The 19,944-nt window shown below is 40.8% G+C and overlaps 1 protein-coding gene across 1 annotated transcript; it reads left to right on the top strand.

Moving 5' to 3' along the window:
• Positions 1-426: 426 nt before the first annotated feature.
• On the top strand, positions 427-19,714 carry cat (catalase). Its single transcript, XM_080737834.1, has 13 exons — positions 427-570; positions 3,652-3,823; positions 5,955-6,065; positions 7,072-7,202; positions 8,747-8,851; positions 10,712-10,837; positions 11,338-11,529; positions 12,242-12,394; positions 12,793-12,931; positions 13,121-13,251; positions 14,029-14,136; positions 14,538-14,621; positions 18,350-19,714. The coding sequence occupies exons 1-13, from the start codon at positions 505-507 to the stop codon at positions 18,407-18,409; spliced, it is 1,578 nt and encodes a 525-aa protein (XP_080593960.1). The 5' UTR covers positions 427-504; the 3' UTR covers positions 18,410-19,714.
• The last annotated feature ends 230 nt before the right edge of the window (positions 19,715-19,944 follow it).

Here is a 19,944-nt window from a genome sequence, read left to right as displayed (position 1 = left end):
CAAGTGGTCACAAGACAAATTTACACGAATCCAAAATACACCGATGATAGTGCTGTCAAACGATGAAACTATATGGAATCTGGGGGTCACTGCTTCATCTCTCTCTCAGCTAAGGGGTCCTTGGCCTGAAAACGTTGAAGACCCCTGACTTAATGGGCATTGCCACATAGGCATGGATAGAGAGAGAGAGATAGATAACAACTTTTACTGAGGAAACCAGATAGATGATGAAATTAGGGTACCACATTAAATGACAGAGGCTTGTGGTTTTGCCTATTTCTCCTTCCTCTTTCTTTCACTACAGACTGTCCTTAGATATCCTCCTTCCTCCAAGTGTCCTGAAATATAGGTCAGTTGATGACAGCAGCCAATCACGGCAGAGGGGCGCAGGCAGGGGGCGGGGTTACCGTGCAAAGTCCAGGAAGCTTGGTGTCTGTGTTGTAAAGTAAACACTTCTCTCTCCCGATTGCTCTTCACTTAACGTTTGACTGTTGATCCATCGACATGGCGGACACCAGGGACAAGGCTACTGACCAGATGAAACTGTGGAAGGAGAGCCGAAGCTCTCAGGTTTGTACATTTCGTATTATGTTTGTGTCTCGTGAAAGATGCGTATAAAGCGCGCAGCAGCGCCACTTGGATAATGAATATGTGGGTAAACGGGTGAGAGGTCGCATGAGGCGACGCATGACCGCACTGCATAATGATGATCACTTTATTTCATTTAAATGTTGCTTTTCATTTGACCAACCTGTGAATGGGTTTTTGCATTTCGGTTTCTTGATTATAAACTGGAGAGCTTTTTGCAGAACTAATGCGTATTGGGGTTTAAATCTCACTTCGAGGGTAGCCGCAAATTGCAACACTAGATTTTTTTATACTCGGATGAATCTAGGGTTGCAATACCTCCCATAGGGATCCAATGCATCAAAACGTTTTTTTGCTATCTGATTGTATTAAACGACTTCAAACTCACCAATATTGTGGCTCTATGGAAAGCTTGGAATTTACTCTTGCTATCTGCAAAGTGTTTGTTTCAGAAAAATCCACCGAAGAATTGTTAGGAGCTACTTTCTATCAAGAAATTGGCTTCGGGTGATTATTTTTTCTAAGTGCTGGAGTTTGGAAGCGCTTGTGGGAAGTCACTCAGCGGTCCTGTGTACCACCTGGTTCTAAATGTCACATTATGCAGGAGGCAGCGGGACGCTGCGTAAATAGAAGACGAGCGCTTCCGAAGTTCAACACTTAGAAAATAAACCATGTCTGCTCGGATTTCTTGACAGAAAATAAATCATAACAATTCTACGGTGGATTTTTCTGAAACAAACACTTTGCAGATAGCAAGAGTAAATTCCAAGATTTCCAGAGCCACAATATAGGTGAGTTTGAAGTCGTTTAATACAATCAGATAGCAAAAAACTGTTTTGATGCATTGGATCTCTATGGGAGGTATTGCAACCCTAGATTCATCCGAGTATAAAAAAAATCTAGTGTTGCAATTTGCGGCTACTTCGAGGGTAAAATGCTAGCAGCTCAAGCAAATACGACTTTCTTTTTAGCCTTTACATTAGTGAGATACTGTAGATATTATTACCTCATTCAGTGGCACAACAGAACTGAAGTCGAACCAACAAGAAACAGAGCTGCATTCTCTTTATTGTCGGATAAGGATAACATTAACAAGTGTAATACATTCCTAGAAGAATGAGGTTTTATAACTAGGTCAACGTCCCATAGGAGACACAGAGATTGAACTTGAACCCTGTCACTTGTGTCTACTCATTCTTATATAATCACAGTGCTCTTGGGCGACCTTTGATAACTATCCACTCTTTTGTTTTTGATCAAATAGAATAGATTAGAAACTATGGTGAACTACAGTATATGAGAGCCTTAATTCACTTTGACTTTGACTACTGCTGTAGAACTGGTTTATAACAGTGTTTCTGGTCCACATTCATCCCCTGTTGTTGTTGTTGTATACATTTGCTGGGCGATAACGACAACAAGGCCTGGCTAATGAATTCAGTCATTGTTGATTATGAAGTCTGAAAAACACAAATTGCACGCACTTCCCATAATAACCCGCTGGGCTGGGTGGTCAAACAGTAGACATTTTTAATCTGCACGCTAGACTATCATGCTACTATTGTGGAATGTATTTGGCAACATTTCCAGTCCGGAAGGCTTCTCAAACCTTATGATCAGCTCTCCCTCAGACCTTATGATGAATTGATAATGAACATGAATGATGATCATAAGGTCTGTAAGGGATTGAGCCTCCCGGGCTCAAAATGTTGCCAAACAAATTCTACAATGGCAGCATGATACTGTTTCTGTTGACATTTAATGTCAACATAAAGAGTGGAACTGAACAGAAATACAGCCAGGGGATGTGTCTTTCTGCAAGGAAACACCCCAGCACAATAATATAGTTAATGATGAAGGGAAATGACTGCTAAAATGTATATACAACATATACATTTTTTAATAGTCTTAAAGTTACATTAATAATTCCTTTAAATATATGAAGTGTCCCATCATCATGTATTTATCCTGCATTCTTGTGGAGCTGATGCTGACACTGATGTACAGTGCAGTTACTGTTAAATATTGTGATATCATTAGAAGTGATGATAGGCAGTAGTAGTTCTGTACATTTGTCATTTTAAAGCGAGGTAGAGGAGGTGACTACTAGGGCTGTCACGATATGACATTTTACATGACGATTAATTGTCACTCAAATAATTGCGATTAACGATTTAATTGTGTTTTTGTCGTTGATAATTACATTTCTGTTCAGCTTTTAGGCTTTGAAGTTGCACATGGCAGTTATGACACATAACCTAAATATAAAAAGAAATGACTGACATATTTGACAACTTTCTACTTAAAAAATGATATTGGTAGTGGAAATAGCCGATCTACAAGCGCACAACGCGTCGCATCCGTTGTGAGCTTGTAGATCTGCTATTTCCACTATATCTGAAAATGTTTATCAATGTATGAACATTTTTCAACATTCACGATGAACAAATATTTGCGATTATGTCAAATAATTACGATTAGACGATTATGTAATAATTGTGACAACCCTAGTGACAACAGCCTTGTGCCCTGTGCTCCACCAACATTTATCTGGCTGCTGGACGTCATTTGTTTGACTACAGCAAACTAAACCTTAACCAAACCTCTGAAAAACACTTGACTTTGATCAGTGTGGTAATGCCAAGAGCTTGGTTAGATAAACATGATTTGGTAATGTGGTTGCTGTGGATGGAACATTCTGATCGGTGGCGAGAAGCATTATTATCTATAATATCATGGTTCAAACATCAATTGGGTGGATCTGTTATTCTGTTTTGCCACCAATAGACCCTACTGGACTCTCAACGAAACACTCGCACAATGTTGTGAATGGGGCAGACAAGTTTGTGACATCCTCAAATGCATTTTTTAAAGATGTGTTCAATCTAAAATGGCTTGTTGTAAAGTTGCCTAGTGTTGTTCTAGTGAACTGCCTCGCCTCAAATCAAGAAAGCTGTCAACCGAATATGTGAACAATCATCAACAACATCAACAATATCATCTTGGAATTTGAATTGGAGGTAAAATGGCTCTGAATCTCTTTTTTTTTGTCTTTTTAAACAGAATCCAGATGTGTTGACAACAGGAGGTGGACATCCCATCGGGGACAAGTTGAACGAGCAGACTGCGGGCCCCAGGGGTCCCCTGCTGGTCCAGGATGTGGTGTTCACGGATGAGATGGCCCACTTTGACAGAGAACGCATCCCAGAGAGAGTTGTCCATGCCAAGGGGGCGGGTAAGGCGTTGGTCCAGGATCAAACACAAGGCTTGAGCCTGATTTATTGTTTCAATATTTTTTTTATTATGAGGAAGACCTCACAAGCATACACAGAACACCACACTACATCAAAACATACATAAGACGCCACTTGACACTTGAGCCTGATTTATACTGTCACACTTCCATCAGTACTGTTTGACTTTTTGATCCACATTGTGACTGACAGATATTGTTTTTGAACATACACAGTGGCCGAATGACATCCTGACTCAACCCACTTTCAATCTTGTGGTGTATCTATTTTAGCCTGTCCTTTATAGGTGATTTTCTTTGCTGTCTAAAAAACAACCAGAAAGGTTATAGATAGATCCTTTAAAAGGATCCCTGGCTAATACGACACATATGCCTTAATACATTATAATTGTCCTCTATAACTACTATGTAAAATTAAAAACACCTTAAATATTTCATTTCTTCTAGAAATAGCTAATCTTTCACTCAATAGGGGAAATGTCTGTCGCAAGTTGATGATGTCATAAATGTCATGTGTGGTCTATCCCTATGGAATTTATGGCATGCATGTGCAAATAAAAAAAACACAAATACATTTGAAATATTGATTTGATGCTCATATTAACCATAGGAAGTATTACATTTGTTTTCATTTGCACATGCATGCCGTAAATTCCATAGGGATAGATCACACATTACATTTATGACATCATCAACTTGCGACAGGCATTTCCCCTATTGAGTGAAAGAATAGCTATTTCTAGAAGAAATACAATAATTTAGGTGTTTTTAATTTTACATTGTATTCAGGGCAGGAATTTCATGGAGGCCATGAAGGCCATGGCCGTCATTGCCCTACAATTCGGCCTTGTGCCCCTCAAACCAATGGCATAACCTGAGGCCACAGTGGCCTTGATGCCCCAGCTGACTTTACCACGTTCTCCTCTTTCTCTGTGTCTCTTTCTTGTCATGTAGACATAAGTGTCTACAAGAGTCAAGCTCACAACACGTCACTACTTCTTCAATGTTTTTTTCTAATTTATGGAATTTCTTAAAATGTTCCTTGATTCTAAATTAAATTACAGAAATAATAATTAAAAACAAAAAGTAGGAAACCAAAAAATTAAGGGGTCCCGACCTAGTGTCCCGACCTAGTGTTTGGGAAACAGGGGGCAGTCAGAAGTCAAGAAATTCCACAGAAAAGGGAATGTGGCTTGGGTGAAGACATCTGGAAATGTGCCCATTTTAATTGGTTAGTCAGTGTATTCCACAGAAGGGTTCGGCTGGGTGAAGTCACCAGGAAATGTTCCCATTTAATTGCACATTATCTGCTCACTTATCATGAGATATCAGCATATCAGTAAACATGAATTTAACTTGGAGTCAGTGTATTCCACAGAAAAGGGGAGTGTAGCGTAGGTAGTAGAGTCACACAGTGTTTCCCAACCTTTTTTTTTCCTGTCAAGGCACACTTTTCATAGCCAAAATATCCCAGGGCACACCTAGATAGTACTGTGTGTGTGACTACTGGCTATTTTCAAAATGCCTCATATTTTGAAATGAAAAGTCCTTAAATTGTGACTTCACTGTCAAATTTCAAAGGGCACACCAAAGCATCTCAAGGGCATACTAAAGGTCCGTGGCACAGTGGTTGAGAATCCGTGGTATGTTCCACAGAAAAGGTAGTGTAGTGTAGATCTTTGATTGGTGCAGGGCTGAGCATGGATCAGATGACCATCATTTATCTATTTCACTGCAGATTAGGTTATCATCCATTACCCTTAAATTCAACAAATTCTTTCAATGGACTAAAATCTTGTTTTATTTGATGGCCTTCCTGCCCTGGCATTTGGCCTTTTTGCCCTCAAAAATTGGACGACACCAAAGGCCAAGTGGCCTTGCCCCTAAAATGACGAAATTTCAGGCCTGATTGTATTTATAGAGGACAATTATAATGTATTAAGGAATATTTGTCGTATTAGCCAGGGATCCCTTTAAAGTTTTCCACATTTTCTTTGGAAAGCAACTAGTATCACCATCCAAAGGTTCTGTTGTATTTGAAAATGCACATTTGACTTGTAAAGTAGTAAAGTTTTCTTGTCCTGATTGTTCAATGTCATTTTCCTCTCTATAGGAGCGTTTGGCTATTTTGAGGTGACCCATGACATCTCCTGCTACAGCAAGGCCACGGTGTTCGAATCCGTGGGTAAAACGACACCCATCGCTATCCGCTTCTCCACAGTGGGTAAGAATGACTGTGAATGTGTTCAACTGCATAAGAGCTCAGAATCATTTCCCCTCACATTCAGACAATGAGACAATGGCTCTGTCTCATTTCGAAGGATACATCTTAACACCATTGTGCCTACGGTAGATGGGAACATTCCTTATTAGGTCCCTGTTTCGTCTAAAAGGTTACATGAGTTGAGACAACCTAGAAATGAAAATTTACACAATCAATGCTATGTCTCCAGTTTCCGTGGTACTGTAAGCAAGCCTTTTGCACAACTCGTGACACAACTCCCACAAACAACAAGATAATGGACATAGAGCGAGGCGTTGTGAGCTTGTATATCTGAGGACCCCCTAGGGGTCCCGACTCCCGGACCCCCTGTTGAAGACCCCTGCTCTATGAAATATGACTCCGTATTTGGGCACAGATTCATCCTGATCCAACCCCATTTCACTGCCATTTTATTACATTTAAATTAAATATTTCAAACACAATATGTGGCCTACTGGCAGTGTGCACAAGAAATCTGGCGCTGATCGGTCCAGCGGTTTGAGAGATAAGCCCCAGACAAACAGACACACACACACACACACACACACACACACACACACACACACACACACACTCTTCTGGACCGCTCTGCCATGGCGTAAATATGAAACAATGGATGAAGTTTTGGACCTTCAAAATAACCAGATGCATGGATCACTGGTCTTAGTTGGGACACAGCATTATGGGATATCCTACGCAGCCAAGAAACCTCTTGATGTTTCCTCAAAATCTTGCCAAAACCAGAAAGCTACTGTAACTAGTGTGCAACCTATGCCTCTTATTGTAATGAGAGCATCAGACAGTATATCTTTAAAAGAAATTGCAAAGCTTCATGACACAGAGTCAGTAAACTATAAGAGTTTATACTGACTGACACATGAACGTATCCTTAAAAAAGGCAAGTAAAGTCCTGTATCATTTAATTTCTAATGTAATTTAATATATTTTATCTGCTGTTAACTTGTAGCGGGGGAGTCCGGCTCTGCAGACACGGTTCGTGACCCGCGAGGATTTGCAGTGAAGTTTTACACAGAGGAGGGGAACTGGGACCTTACAGGAAACAACACACCCATCTTCTTTATCAGGGATGCCCTGCTGGTGAGACGTGTGTGTGTGTGTGTGTGTGAGAGAGATAAAGGGAGAGAGGCCTCTTGCGAATGATAACCATAATATTTATTGCCGTCGCAACTCGCAATTTAATGGTTTGGAATGAGCAGAATTGGTACAGCTGATGTTACAGTTGCATACTTGAAAATTAAAACGTGGGCCTAATAATGAAAACGGATGACCCACAATAAGAACTCAGGATTGTATTGTATTGCCTTTTTATTATCAGTCTTTGCACCCTATCCAGTCTATGGTTCACCAAATAAAGGGGAACAGGGAAATCATGTTGTTGTTTTCTTATTGTTTTTTTTATTTACTTTTTATTATTATTATTATAAAAAAAAACATTGCACTTCATTTTGGCTGTCATTAGTTTAACTTGCACATTAGCTAGTGGAATATTGCTGACACACCAACATCAGTATCGTCTCATCGTAACAGGATATTATTATGAAGATTATTGTGTCCACTGTCCAGCAGAACAATGAACCACCAGGTATCTGTCCCCCATCTCAGCTGTCCAACGAACCTGTACAACAGGTTGTTTTCTTCCTCTTGGCCATCGTGCCTGGAATCAACGGAAAGCAGACCGTGTTTAAGTTTATGTGTCCCCAAAGCGCTTCTGACCAAGGGCGTTTCCAAGCATCTACGCAATTATGCTGTAGCCTGAACTAGCCTTAAGGAATGTTAAGTGCGGGTGCCTACATGGGACTCTGAGAAAACACTGTACTGGCTAGTTATCAGCTACGCGAGGCATGTGGTTACCTGTATTTTATAACGACTGAGACGGTTGGTGACACTCGGCTTCGCCTCGTGTCTCACCACGCCTCTCAGCCGATATAAAATACCAGGTAACCGCATGCCTCTTGTGGCTTATTGCTTTTCTAAAACAATATGGCAACATGAAAAATCATAGACATGTACCAATTAAAACTGTTCTGTTTCACTAATAATTCACTACAAGGTCTGCAAGAAAGTAGTTCCCAGCTTTTTTGCCAACAACAAAGGTCCAGATAATTGGTGCACTGTGGAACACTGTGGAAAGAAATAACGCACCTGGGTTTGATATAAACTGATTCAAGGTGTGGATTATAGTCTCATATACCACAGCAATTAAAGGGGAACCAGCCAATCAGAATCAAGGAATGGACCTAGCTGTTTTAGAAGCAACAATTTACTGTTTGTTCTATACAGTAGCTAACACAGCTGACATTGATGTGTTTAGTTTGGAAGTGGGCAGTCTTTTTAACCTGTCTTGAGAGGCATATTCATCTTGAGTTGTTTAAATAGTAAATACCAGATGCTGGTTTAATACTTTAACACTGACGAAGGCATGCGTGCCGAAACACGTCTGTTCTGCTGTGGATCTTAAAACGTTGAAGCTAAAAATTACTCCTAAGACTTCTACAGAGAGTGCGTATTGTTTCTTCTCTATATTATCTATTGTGGCAGATATCTAAAGCAAATGACCATAAAACATGTTTCATGTGTATTTATGAGTGAAGTATCTTGAACTCCCTTTCAACCCCTTTCAGTTCCCATCCTTCATCCACTCTCAGAAGAGGAACCCACAGACCCACATGAAGGACCCAGACATGGTGTGGGACTTCTGGAGTCTGCGGCCTGAATGTCTGCATCAGGTAACAGTCACCTCCATTGTTTATGTTGTGGTGTCATTTGTAACTTCCTGTATTGGTGAAATGGTCAACAGTAAAGCTGGTTGCACACTGCTGCGTTTTTCCGTTGCGAGAGCAAGGGATCCGGTGGTGCGAAAATAAATACGAAACGGGCGGCAGTGTGCAAACGTGATTGACATAACGTGAGGTTGATTTCTTTATTTACGTGCTCCAAAATTCGCTCCTATATTCGGCCGGAAAAATGCAGCAGTGTGCAACAACCTTTATATGGCCAAAACAGGCTGTATCCTTACTAATTGTAATGGCTTTTATTTTCCTAAACTAGCAAAAAAGCTAAATTAACCTATCTACAAGCTCTTGTTTCAAAGTTTAGTTTTTGTTTACTTTTTGCTCTAAAGGTCCAAAATAGTGAAGCCAGTTGAAAAATCTTGGGTAACGATGTGTAATAATTGTGACAGGCCTAACTGCAACATCCTGTGTTGGTAAACCGTTAGAGTCGAGCTGAAAGGGACGTTTTCCACTCGCTCTACTTCCTTATGGTGACGCAGTTCCTCGTGAAACAGTCCAGAAAGGAGGGACATTGTGCTCTGAGGAATGTGATTTGATGGTCAAAAAGTAGGCAGGCCATAACTCATTGAAGAATATGTAAAGACGGGTGGGCTGGCGATCGGCGCTCAGTATCACAGCGTCGCGCTATAGACTGACAAGGCAGCGGCTACGGAAACAAATTTGTGTTCATAGGACATCAGATGTCTGCCATGGCTTATGATTGGCTGAACCAGAGGCAAGCCAGCACAACAGACTGGCTCTCCTGTGTGGAGAAGACGAACAGGGAGGCGGGGGAAGGGGGAAGACACGCGAACCAGCAGCTCGCGGGGAGTCGCTGTTGAAGTTGAAGTAGATGACGTTGATTGACTCAGGCAGGCACCTGTCAGTCATTCTGACCTCGTGAATTATTAAATAGACTTGATGTTCGTCATCACGCATTACATTTTTGTTTAGGGACTGGGCTTAGGGCTCTAATTGTTTCATTATAATACACACTATAATACATACTAAGACTTGAATCTTTCACTTTTTTAGTTATGGCCATATTATCACTACAGATATGCTCTTAAAGTGTGAAAAACGTATTTTTGATTTCATTGCGTCTAAGTGTTTCAGATGCACCGCAACATAAACAATCAATCCATTATGTTCAGTGATGCAATAGTCCGGTCGCGCCCATATCTTTTCTGAGCAGGGGTCACGCCTCTCGCAAACGGACATGCATTGATCATGATCCCAAACACCCCAAGTTCACACCTCAACAACGCTTTAGTGTCACAACAGGGTGTTTTAACAAAGAAATAAGCCTGTATGCATATCAATATACAGTACCTGTATAGGTGTTAGCGACGTACGCGGAACGTCATGAAAACCGCAGATATTTAATCACTTGAACCGTCAATACTTAATAAACTTTCACTCTGTACTTAGTCTGCTCTTTTGCCCCTCTACACCAAACCTCTTGCCGAAAATAGCCGATCTACAAGCTCACAACGCCTGTAGATCGGCAATTTTTGGCTAATGTTCTCAGAATATGGATGCTAGGGTTCAAGTGGTTAATATAAAAAAAAGAGAGAAAAAAGGTTTCTATCACATAAAGATTCGGAGGACCCCCTGAAGTAACTCTTAGAACCCCCTAGGGTTGGTGTGGACCCCCTGTTGAAGACCCTTGTGGTATATTATCATATAAAAATCCTCTCTTCCTTCCTCCTGCGTGCATTAGTGGAGAGAAAGTCTTGATTAGGACTTCACTCTGTCCTTGTGAGTCCCCCCACCTTTCTTTCTTTCTCTTCTGACTTTCTCTCTGTCCTCCAGGTGTCGTTTCTGTTCAGTGACCGTGGTCTCCCAGACGGCCACCGGCACATGAACGGCTATGGTTCACACACCTTCAAACTGGTCAATGACCAGGACCAAGCAGTCTACTGCAAGTTCCACTTCAAGGTCAGTATTACATTCAGTGTACCATTGTGTAAATAATTTGCCGCAGCAGTGTTTCTCAAACTTTCAAATTTCAAGGTCTACCCTTAACTCTGACAGCGTACAAATGGAACGGGTCCATTTGGTTCCATTTGTACACTGTAAATATTGTAGAATGCATTTAACAATTCCACTACATAAAATGGCATCTAATCATTTCTAAAATGTAAATTAGGCGTTGACGTTAGTATTTGTTCAGTGTACGTACAGTATCGGTAATATATATTTTTAGCTTTTTTTACCAAATAATACAATGACGTAAACATAAATGTACTGTACCTTGTTCTATATTGAAAGTGTAAGTATTGAACAGGACACGTTGACGTAACGTAACTGCTATCTATGAATATCCGCTGGGCGTGGATTAACATATGGAAATCACTTGCAATTTCCATCCCTAATGTAAATACGTATTCTACGTTGTATTAATTTGAGCTCCTGTTGTCTTTTTTTTCATTTCTCAGACTGACCAGGGTATAAAGAACCTGACAGTTCAGGAGGCAGCGCTTCTGTCCGCCACTGACCCTGACTACGGCATTAAAGACCTGTTCAACGCCATCGCCAATGGTGACTGCCCCTCCTGGACCTTCTACATCCAGGTCATGACCTTTGAGCAAGCGCAGAAGTTCCCCTTCAATCCCTTCGACCTCACCAAGGTACGCTGGATTAACGTTACTTGTAATGTCATACTTTACAAAACAAACCGGTTTTATTGGACTCAGTCTGTCTGTGGCCTCAGCTGAAATAACCATTTCAGCATGGATAGACTGGAATAATAAAGTATGTCTCGAATTGACCAAACAAAATATTTGTTATTGGTGCAAATTGACATCAACTGCTAATGCTTCTGTCTTTTATGACTGTTTTGATTGTTTTGATTGACTATTTTATTTTATTGTTTATGGACGAGACACAAAAAGGCCCTTATACATATGGGTGTATAAGTGATGTCTACTGTAAGTGTAAAGTCCTATGGACAGTGGACAAAATCCCCCTACAAGCTGCCCTCCTCATGCTAAACTGTCTTCTAGTTTTGTTTCTCCCCAAAAGCCAGTGATGATATTAACTATTAGATTTTATATCGCACACATTCCTGTAACTTTCACCAGCAAAAAAATTAAACTTTTTTTTGTTTTGTTTTGTTAATGAGCTCAATCGTACAGTATGCATCACATAATCACAGTATTGCTGTAATTTGTAATGCAGTTATTGTCCCCAGCCCTATGCACAGTAGTCAGCAGTACTAGAGGTCCTGGTAGGAGAGCATTCCAGCTGTACCAGGAGTACCTGAAGACCAGGGTTGGGAATCTTGGGATCCATTGATTGAAATAAAGTGACTAAAACATGGTGAATTGTGTGCTTGCCTAGGTGTGGTCCCATCAAGAATACCCTCTGATCCCAGTGGGGAGGTTGGTTCTCAACAGGAACCCAGTCAACTACTTTGCCGAGGTGGAGCAGCTGGCCTTCGACCCCAGCAACATGCCACCGGGCGTCGAAGCCAGTCCCGACAAGATGCTGCAGGTAACGTGACATTCAGTCTGTGTTTTTTCATTTTAGTCCTTTGATTATGCATACGGGCACGGACCCCCTTTTGATCAACATTGTTATCTCTGGGACCCCAATCCACACTGTAATAATCCTTGTGTTTATTTAACACTGAGAGTGTAGTGTGTGCATTAGACATCTGCTGGTCCACAGACCTGACAATGAGAAACATGCTTTACTGTTACAGTAGTTATGGGCTATGGTTATCCCTGTTTTTACCTAATGTTTTATATAGTTTACATTTTCATGGCATTGTTAATAACTTGATACTCTTATAAACTGTGGAGAAGTACGGAGATGAGATGTGGTTGATTTACATCCATTTATCTCTGAGTAGTGATTACTGGATCATAACTGTCTGTCTCTCCTGGTAGGGTCGTCTGTTCTCCTACCCAGACACCCACAGACACCGTCTGGGGGCCAACTACCTCCAGATCCCTGTCAACTGTCCCTACAAGGCCCGTGTCGCCAACTACCAACGAGATGGACCCATGTGTATGTTTGACAACCAAGGTCAGTCAGTCACAACCTGAACCCAGACACCAAACACTGTAAAACAAGAACAAACTTTGATGTCCCCATAAATTCAATAAACCGTAACTGTGAGTGTATGTATGACCTTGTCTTTGTATGCATGCCCTTGTGTTTTATCCCCTTCTGACTGACTGACTGGTTGGGGTGCGTTCTCTGTCTGACCTGTAGGTGGTGCTCCCAACTATTACCCAAACAGTTTCAGCGCTCCAGATACACAGCCACGTTTTGTCGAGTCAAAGTTCCAGGTGTCGCCTGATGTGGCTCGTTACAACAGCCAGGACGAGGACAACGTCACACAGGTAAACACTAGAGGGCTGGGTCATGATGTCACACGGGTAAAGACTCCTCTCAAATCCATACACTTGCAATCACTTTCAATCTCACATTGAAACCAAGACCAAGATAAAATGAACATTACCAGAAAGGACATTTATATCTGTCATTGTCTAGCTTGGCAAGACAGCCTCATATTGTGCATTCACTCGTTCCTTCCCACAATATGAGTCTGGACTTTGGCCTATAGGCAGCTTGACAAGTGGGCAGGAGTACCTGCCTTGACAGACATACTCCTCTAACCAATCAGCGTAGCAAAACATCTGACGTCATCACAGTGCAGCCAGTCGGAAGTACTGCAAACACATCTTTTCGGACGATGAACTCCGCTAGCGCATACTCCTGTTCCTTTTTAATTGTTGTACCGGTAACTGATTTCAACTCTGAAATAACTTCACTTATTGCTTGTTTTATCGTTTCAGCGTTAACTGTTACACTTGTTGCATCAAGGGCAGACATTGTTGTTTTTAAAATGCCGCAGCATGTATTCTACATCACCATCTACACATGGACCAATCAGGGGACGCTTTTCACTTGTTGTGCGGACAGCAGTTGAAACGCAGTCACTGACTGGCCCCGATCGTTTTCTGATTTCTCATACTCGGTGCCTACACTGGCCGAAGTCCAGACCTGATACTGGGGAAGGAATGAGTGAGCACAGTATCATATCAGGGCTGGCTTGCCAGGCTAGTCATTGGATATGTACAGAAAAGTGTCTAATTGTGTGTGTGTGCGTGTGTCAGGTGCGTGCATTCTACACCGAAGTATTGAATGAAGAGGAGAGACAGAGGCTGTGTGAGAACATGGCAGGAGCCCTGAAAGGAGCCCAGGTCTTCATCCAGAAACGCTGGGTGAGTCTTCTTTACATTTTTTCTTAGTCTGCCATGTACCTATTTTTGCATTTCTCTTCAAGAGGGAGATTTGACAGCACTCCAGCCATTCATGGTTAATTAGAAAGAAGTAAGCCAATAACTTCACGGTTGAAGGAACGATGGGCTAGTTACGCCTTTAAGGGAGATTACTTACAGCTCATACAGCCAGCTCGTCCAGGGGACCCTTGGGGATCCTTGAGGGGGTTCTAAATGTACCTAATGGAAATGGAATGGAATACAAATGGAATGGCTTATGCGTCCATTTTGTTCCATGTTATGGGGGTCCTTGAAATTAAAAAGTTTGAGAACCACTGCTCCACTGCATTGAACAAGAGTACTATAAGTAGTGTATAATTGCCTACCTCTGTTTCCCCCCACAGGTCAGCCAGCTAATGCAAGTCCATCAGGACTATGGTAACAGAGTCCAGAGTCTGCTCAACAAGTACAGTGCTGAGGCCCAGAAGGTTTGTATTAATTTCATTATTATTATAATATTTTGGTAAATTATAATGAGCCTCATAGGGAAATTCGTTTCGGCATTTAACACCATCCTACCTTTTAGGATCACTTTGCTGCCACCTAGGGGTGCACCGGGAGCTGGGGTTAGGGGTTCAGTGACTTGTTTAAGGACACATACTGTATACATAATAGTTACCTACTTCCTCCCGAGGGGGAAATTCAGTACTATTTTCAGCCCAACCCAGCTGATCCGCTGCCCACAAGGACATTGCTACCCTGGCCTGGAATCTAGGAGGGGTTGGGGATGGAACTGGGGACCTTCCGGTTCCCATACAGTAGCTCTACATCCTGAGACACTGCTGCCATCTTTTAAAAAACTGTAAAATCAGCAGGGATAAAATGAACACTAAGGCAAATTAAATGTATTATTTATAATGTATCACAAATTCTGTGCTACCAGCCTTTAACACTGCAAAGGTTATGGGTTCCATACCAACCCTGGCACTGTCACTGGGGACCACCAACACACTGTAAATGTCTGCTGGCACTGACCTTTTGCATGGAACCTTGGATTTAAAGTATGTTCTCATCATCATCATCATCATTATTTATTTAGCTTATTCAAACAGACGTAGCAGAAAAGCGGGCATGACTCACTATTTGAACAAGGGCAAGGTGTTCTTTAGGAAAGCTCCCAATTTACATATAACTTTTGCCTTGTCGGCTTGTAGCAATAAAATCAGTTTCTACATAGATGGATGGGTTGTATAGTACTTTGGCATGTATTTTTGTCTGAGATTCACAATAGTAAGGTTCTTACACTCAAACAGTACATGGTACTCATCCCCGACTCGTGCATAGGTTACAAAATCTCTGGCTTCTTTCCAACCAGTAACCTTTGGAATTATTGTGTTATTTACTCTGAAATTACAGATTGCCCTTCTATAATTAAGGTTTTCACACAGTAAGTATTTTTCTAGTTTAAACTATTGTTTAAACTCCACATAAATGTCACATGATGTCTTACTGCTAAGTTCGCTTTTCCAATTTTGCAAAAACTGATCTTTCAGCCTTCGTTCGACAGTTTGTTTCAGCCAGTTAATGTTGCATTTCTGGGTCAGCCAGATATATGACAGACCACAGTCATCCAGTATTCTCTTAACTTGAGAAACCCATGGTGATACATATATGCCTGTGTTAAACAGGTTAAGCAAACAGTTGTACATTATTCTACTCAATTTACTCTCTTTGCCTTCAATCAACCTGGCCCAGTGTCCGATAAGTCTCATTTTGACTGAAATACAAATTGGGTATCTCCCCAGCTCTCCATACACCATATTACTACATGTAGTTGTTTTTACGTTTAGAATGTACTTGAGAAATCTAAGATGTAATTTTTCTAGTCTTTCTATTTTTTCAAACCCCCAGACTTTATACAGCATAACTGGTGAGACCAACTTGTCGAATAGGTCTACTGCGACATTTACTGGTAGATTAAAAGTTCTACATTTTCCAAGGATGGCACGTGAGGCCTGCTTGTGCAACTCTTCAATAGCGATCTTAAATGAACCATTATAGTTCGATATTTAAAACTATGAACAACCTCTAAATTTTCTCCATTGCAGTCAAACTTCAAACTGTTGGCATCTGCTTTTCTGCATCCAAAGACTGTGACCTTTGTTTTTTCACTATCAATTTTCAATTTCCACTTTTCACAGAAACCACACATCTGATCTATTGCCTTCTGTAATCCCTCCTTTGTATTAGACATGACGATAGTGTCATCCGCATACAGCAGTAGCATAAGCTGGAAGTAGCTGTCTATAGTTGCATCATCAAAACTAGCCCTTACCCGTTCAAAGATATGAGCTCCGAAATGATGTGCAGTGTGTGGGTTATGGGATGTGCACTGTGCACACAGTATATGAGGGATGGAAAGTAACTTTAACTGGTGCTTGCATGCTAATATGTAGGAGCATCAATGTAAGAAATACCCGTTCCATTTAACGGCTACAGAGATACTGTGTACCGATCTGCATGATTTTTGGACACCATCTGTAACAGGGCCAGAACCCCCCCCCCAACCCCCCCGCCCGCCCGCCTGCACACACACACACACACACTCCCCCCCCCCCCCCGTGTGTGTGTGGGTTTGTGTGTGATTGTGCATGGCCTGAACAACAGCGCCCCTCCTTAACATGTGTGGTCACAAAAGGTACTGTAGGCTAAATAGATATAGATACACCATAAAAATGCTAATATACAGCATACGATTTGTGAAAGTGACAAACGGGCTTCACAGTTATGTCAGGTGTGTTCATATGCTAATGGTGATGCGATTTCAGATCAATTGCTCCAGCCACTGAGGAGAAACGCTGTTTCAGACAGACAGACACTCACTCACTCACTCACTCACTCAGACAGACATTCGCAAAATTATAGTATAGATTGATGGACTGGCAACAATTGCGTATATGGTAACCCTCTAGATCATTAATGAATAAAGAAAACAGTAAAGGCGACAGGTTTTCTCCTTGTCTCACTCCTGCTAGGCTCACAAAGAACTCTGACTTCATGCCATTCACAAAAAATCACGATTTAACGTTTTCGTACATATTCCTTACTACATCCATAAATTTGCCTTTGATACCTACTTTTTACATTTTATACCAAAGGGCATCCCTCCAGACTGTATCAAAAGCCTTGCTGTAATCTATAAAGGTGCAAAATAGTCTCTTCTTTTTAAAGCAGAATAGATCAACAATGTGTTTCAGGACAAAAATGTGGTCAGTGGTAGAGTAGTTTTTTTTTCTAAATCCTGCCTGATTTTCCCTCAGGACAGAGCTATTCTCACAGAAATTAATCAACCTTGTATTTAGTATATTTGTAAATAGTTTACCCAAACAGCTCAGCAGCGTGATCCCTCTATAATTATTACAGTCATCAATATTTCCTTTTTTCTTAAAGATTGGTACAATCAGACCATGTGTCCAATCTTCCGGGAAGATACCAGATTCAAGGATCTTATTAAACAAAGATACATAATTGGTATATTATAATGTACTCGTTCAGAACTTGGTCAATTCCTGCTGCCTTACCCGATTTTCATTTAGAAACAACTTCCTTGATTTCCTGTTCTGTGAACCTAACATTTAAAACACTATCATCATGGGAATGTGTTTCAATGTCAGTCTCTGGTATTGGGCTCGTTTGCACCTCCCAGTCAGATAATGTTTTAAAGTGGTTGAGGAGATCTTCCGGTGGGATTGGACAATGGTCCTTATTTCTACCAGGGCCATTAAGCATCTTCCAGAAAAGCTTTGGATTTTTGAACTTTGTACTCAGCAGCTCTTTATTAAAAGAATTCCTATGCTCTCTCTGTGCTTTAAACATCTCTCTCTTATATTCTTTACTTTTTATCCTTACACTTTCGATCGTATCCTCATGTGTTTTACTTAATCTCTTTGCTTTAAGGTACTTTTGTCTTTTGGTTCTACACTCTTTATTAAACCACACAGCAGTTTTATTTTGTTTCCGAGCATTTCTTGGTCTAGCTAAACTTTTAGGAAATGTGGCTGCTGCACTACTAGTCAAAATACTACTTGCTTCCCTTGTTATTTCATCAACTGATAATATGTCTTGGTCAAGTAACAGTTTGTTCAGTTTTTTTCAGTTCTCTCTTTGCTTAATCCCCACCCTCACCCGCCCCTTCCTTCCCCTTTCTCCTTCCCAGTGTGCGCCTGTGCGTGTGTACGCTCGTGCCTCTGCCATCGCTGCCGCCTCCAAGATGTGATGCCTTAAAACGTCCACCGGGGAGCGCCCGCACACCCCCTCAATGCAAGCAGTTTGCACCTTCTCTTTCTAGCTGAGTACTTCTATGAGTACATGCCATGGCTGGACTTATAACTGTCCATCCACTTTTACATGAAATATACAACTTTAAAAGAAATAACTGCGCTGAAATCTGTCACTGTTGTTGAGTGACAGAACTGGGTTTCATTTTCAGTCAATTAATGATGAGGCTAATGATCTAGAATCTGGATAATGTTTGTTCTGCACGGTGTAGATGCCAGCTTTGCATTCCAACGGCAGCACCCTCATATCCATAGTAACATTCTTCAGTTTTACTGCTTTTTTTATTGAAATTGTATTCTTTCATTCAAGATTACATTTCAACATAAGTTTATTTTACGCCAACGTAAAGATAGCATGATGCTCTATGCCTATGGCAACAGACTACAAGAGATAAGTCAATGATTACCTTTAGCAGGGGTGAGACGTGATGTGACTTCTAGCAAAGTCGATGATATTTTTGTGGTTTTTATGTAAAGTCAAAGCTAAGCACATTTCAATGTCTTCCACTCACTGTCTTCAATGTCTTCCACTCAAAAGAATTACGACAGCTAAATGAATGACTTTTTAACTGGATTGTTTGTGGAATTGTTTTAAAGGAAGGTTTGAACAAAATGGCCACTGGTAAAGTCAATCCAATTGAGGTTTTACATGGACTCTACAGCAGCCACAACAGTCACCACTAAGTATTAATAGTTCTGTTTGGAAGGCTGGTATAGTTTTATAGAGGGTATGCGCGTGCATAAAGTGAATCAATGGCAAAGTGAGTGGCAACATGATTTTAACGTTGTTTAATGCAATCAGATAGGACTTTTCTTTTTGGATGTATGGGCTTTCAAGGCCAGAAAGTAGGTTTTTTTTAGTTCCCGCATAACTTCCGGGTATGAAGATGATGTCACGCGCATACCCTCTATAGTTTTGTGAGGAGGAGCTGGACACATATTTGAATTTTTTTGCAAGTGTCCTTTTTTTTAAAATAGCGTTTCAAAATAGAATCTGTCTACCGGTATGTCCTAAAATTCTTAATTCATTGTTTGCCTGAAAAGAACTGATTTTTTTCTGATTTAATATGGGATGTATATTTAGTGCTCGTATCAATTAATTTTGTAATCAAAAGCTAATGCATTTCTCTATTTCCTACTGTGTCTTTTTGTTTGAAACAGGGTTGGTCTGAAACTGGATCAGATAATTTCCAGGATGTTGTGTTATGGACTAAAATGTAATAAACTAAATATATGTATAAGCATGAATGACTGATGTTATTCTCTTTAGCCTTTTTAAAGCCAAACTTCTATTTTCAAACCTGTGATTCAAGACAAGCAGAGTTAATTTCTGCACAGGAGAAGATTAGCATAGTAACTGCATGGCTCATGCTCACATGCACATAATACAGGACGTGTAAAACAACAATACAATTATAGAATAAAAACACTTTGTAGAAATAGGATTTGGTGCAAATTTAAATTGATGGGAAGG

This window comes from Nannobrachium achirus (assembly GCF_963921795.1).
Source record: "Nannobrachium achirus genome assembly, chromosome: 11".
NCBI classification, from domain to species: domain Eukaryota; kingdom Metazoa; phylum Chordata; class Actinopteri; order Myctophiformes; family Myctophidae; genus Nannobrachium; species Nannobrachium achirus.
Note: the sequence above shows the minus strand (reverse complement) of the source record. Positions and strands in the feature narration are given on the sequence as shown.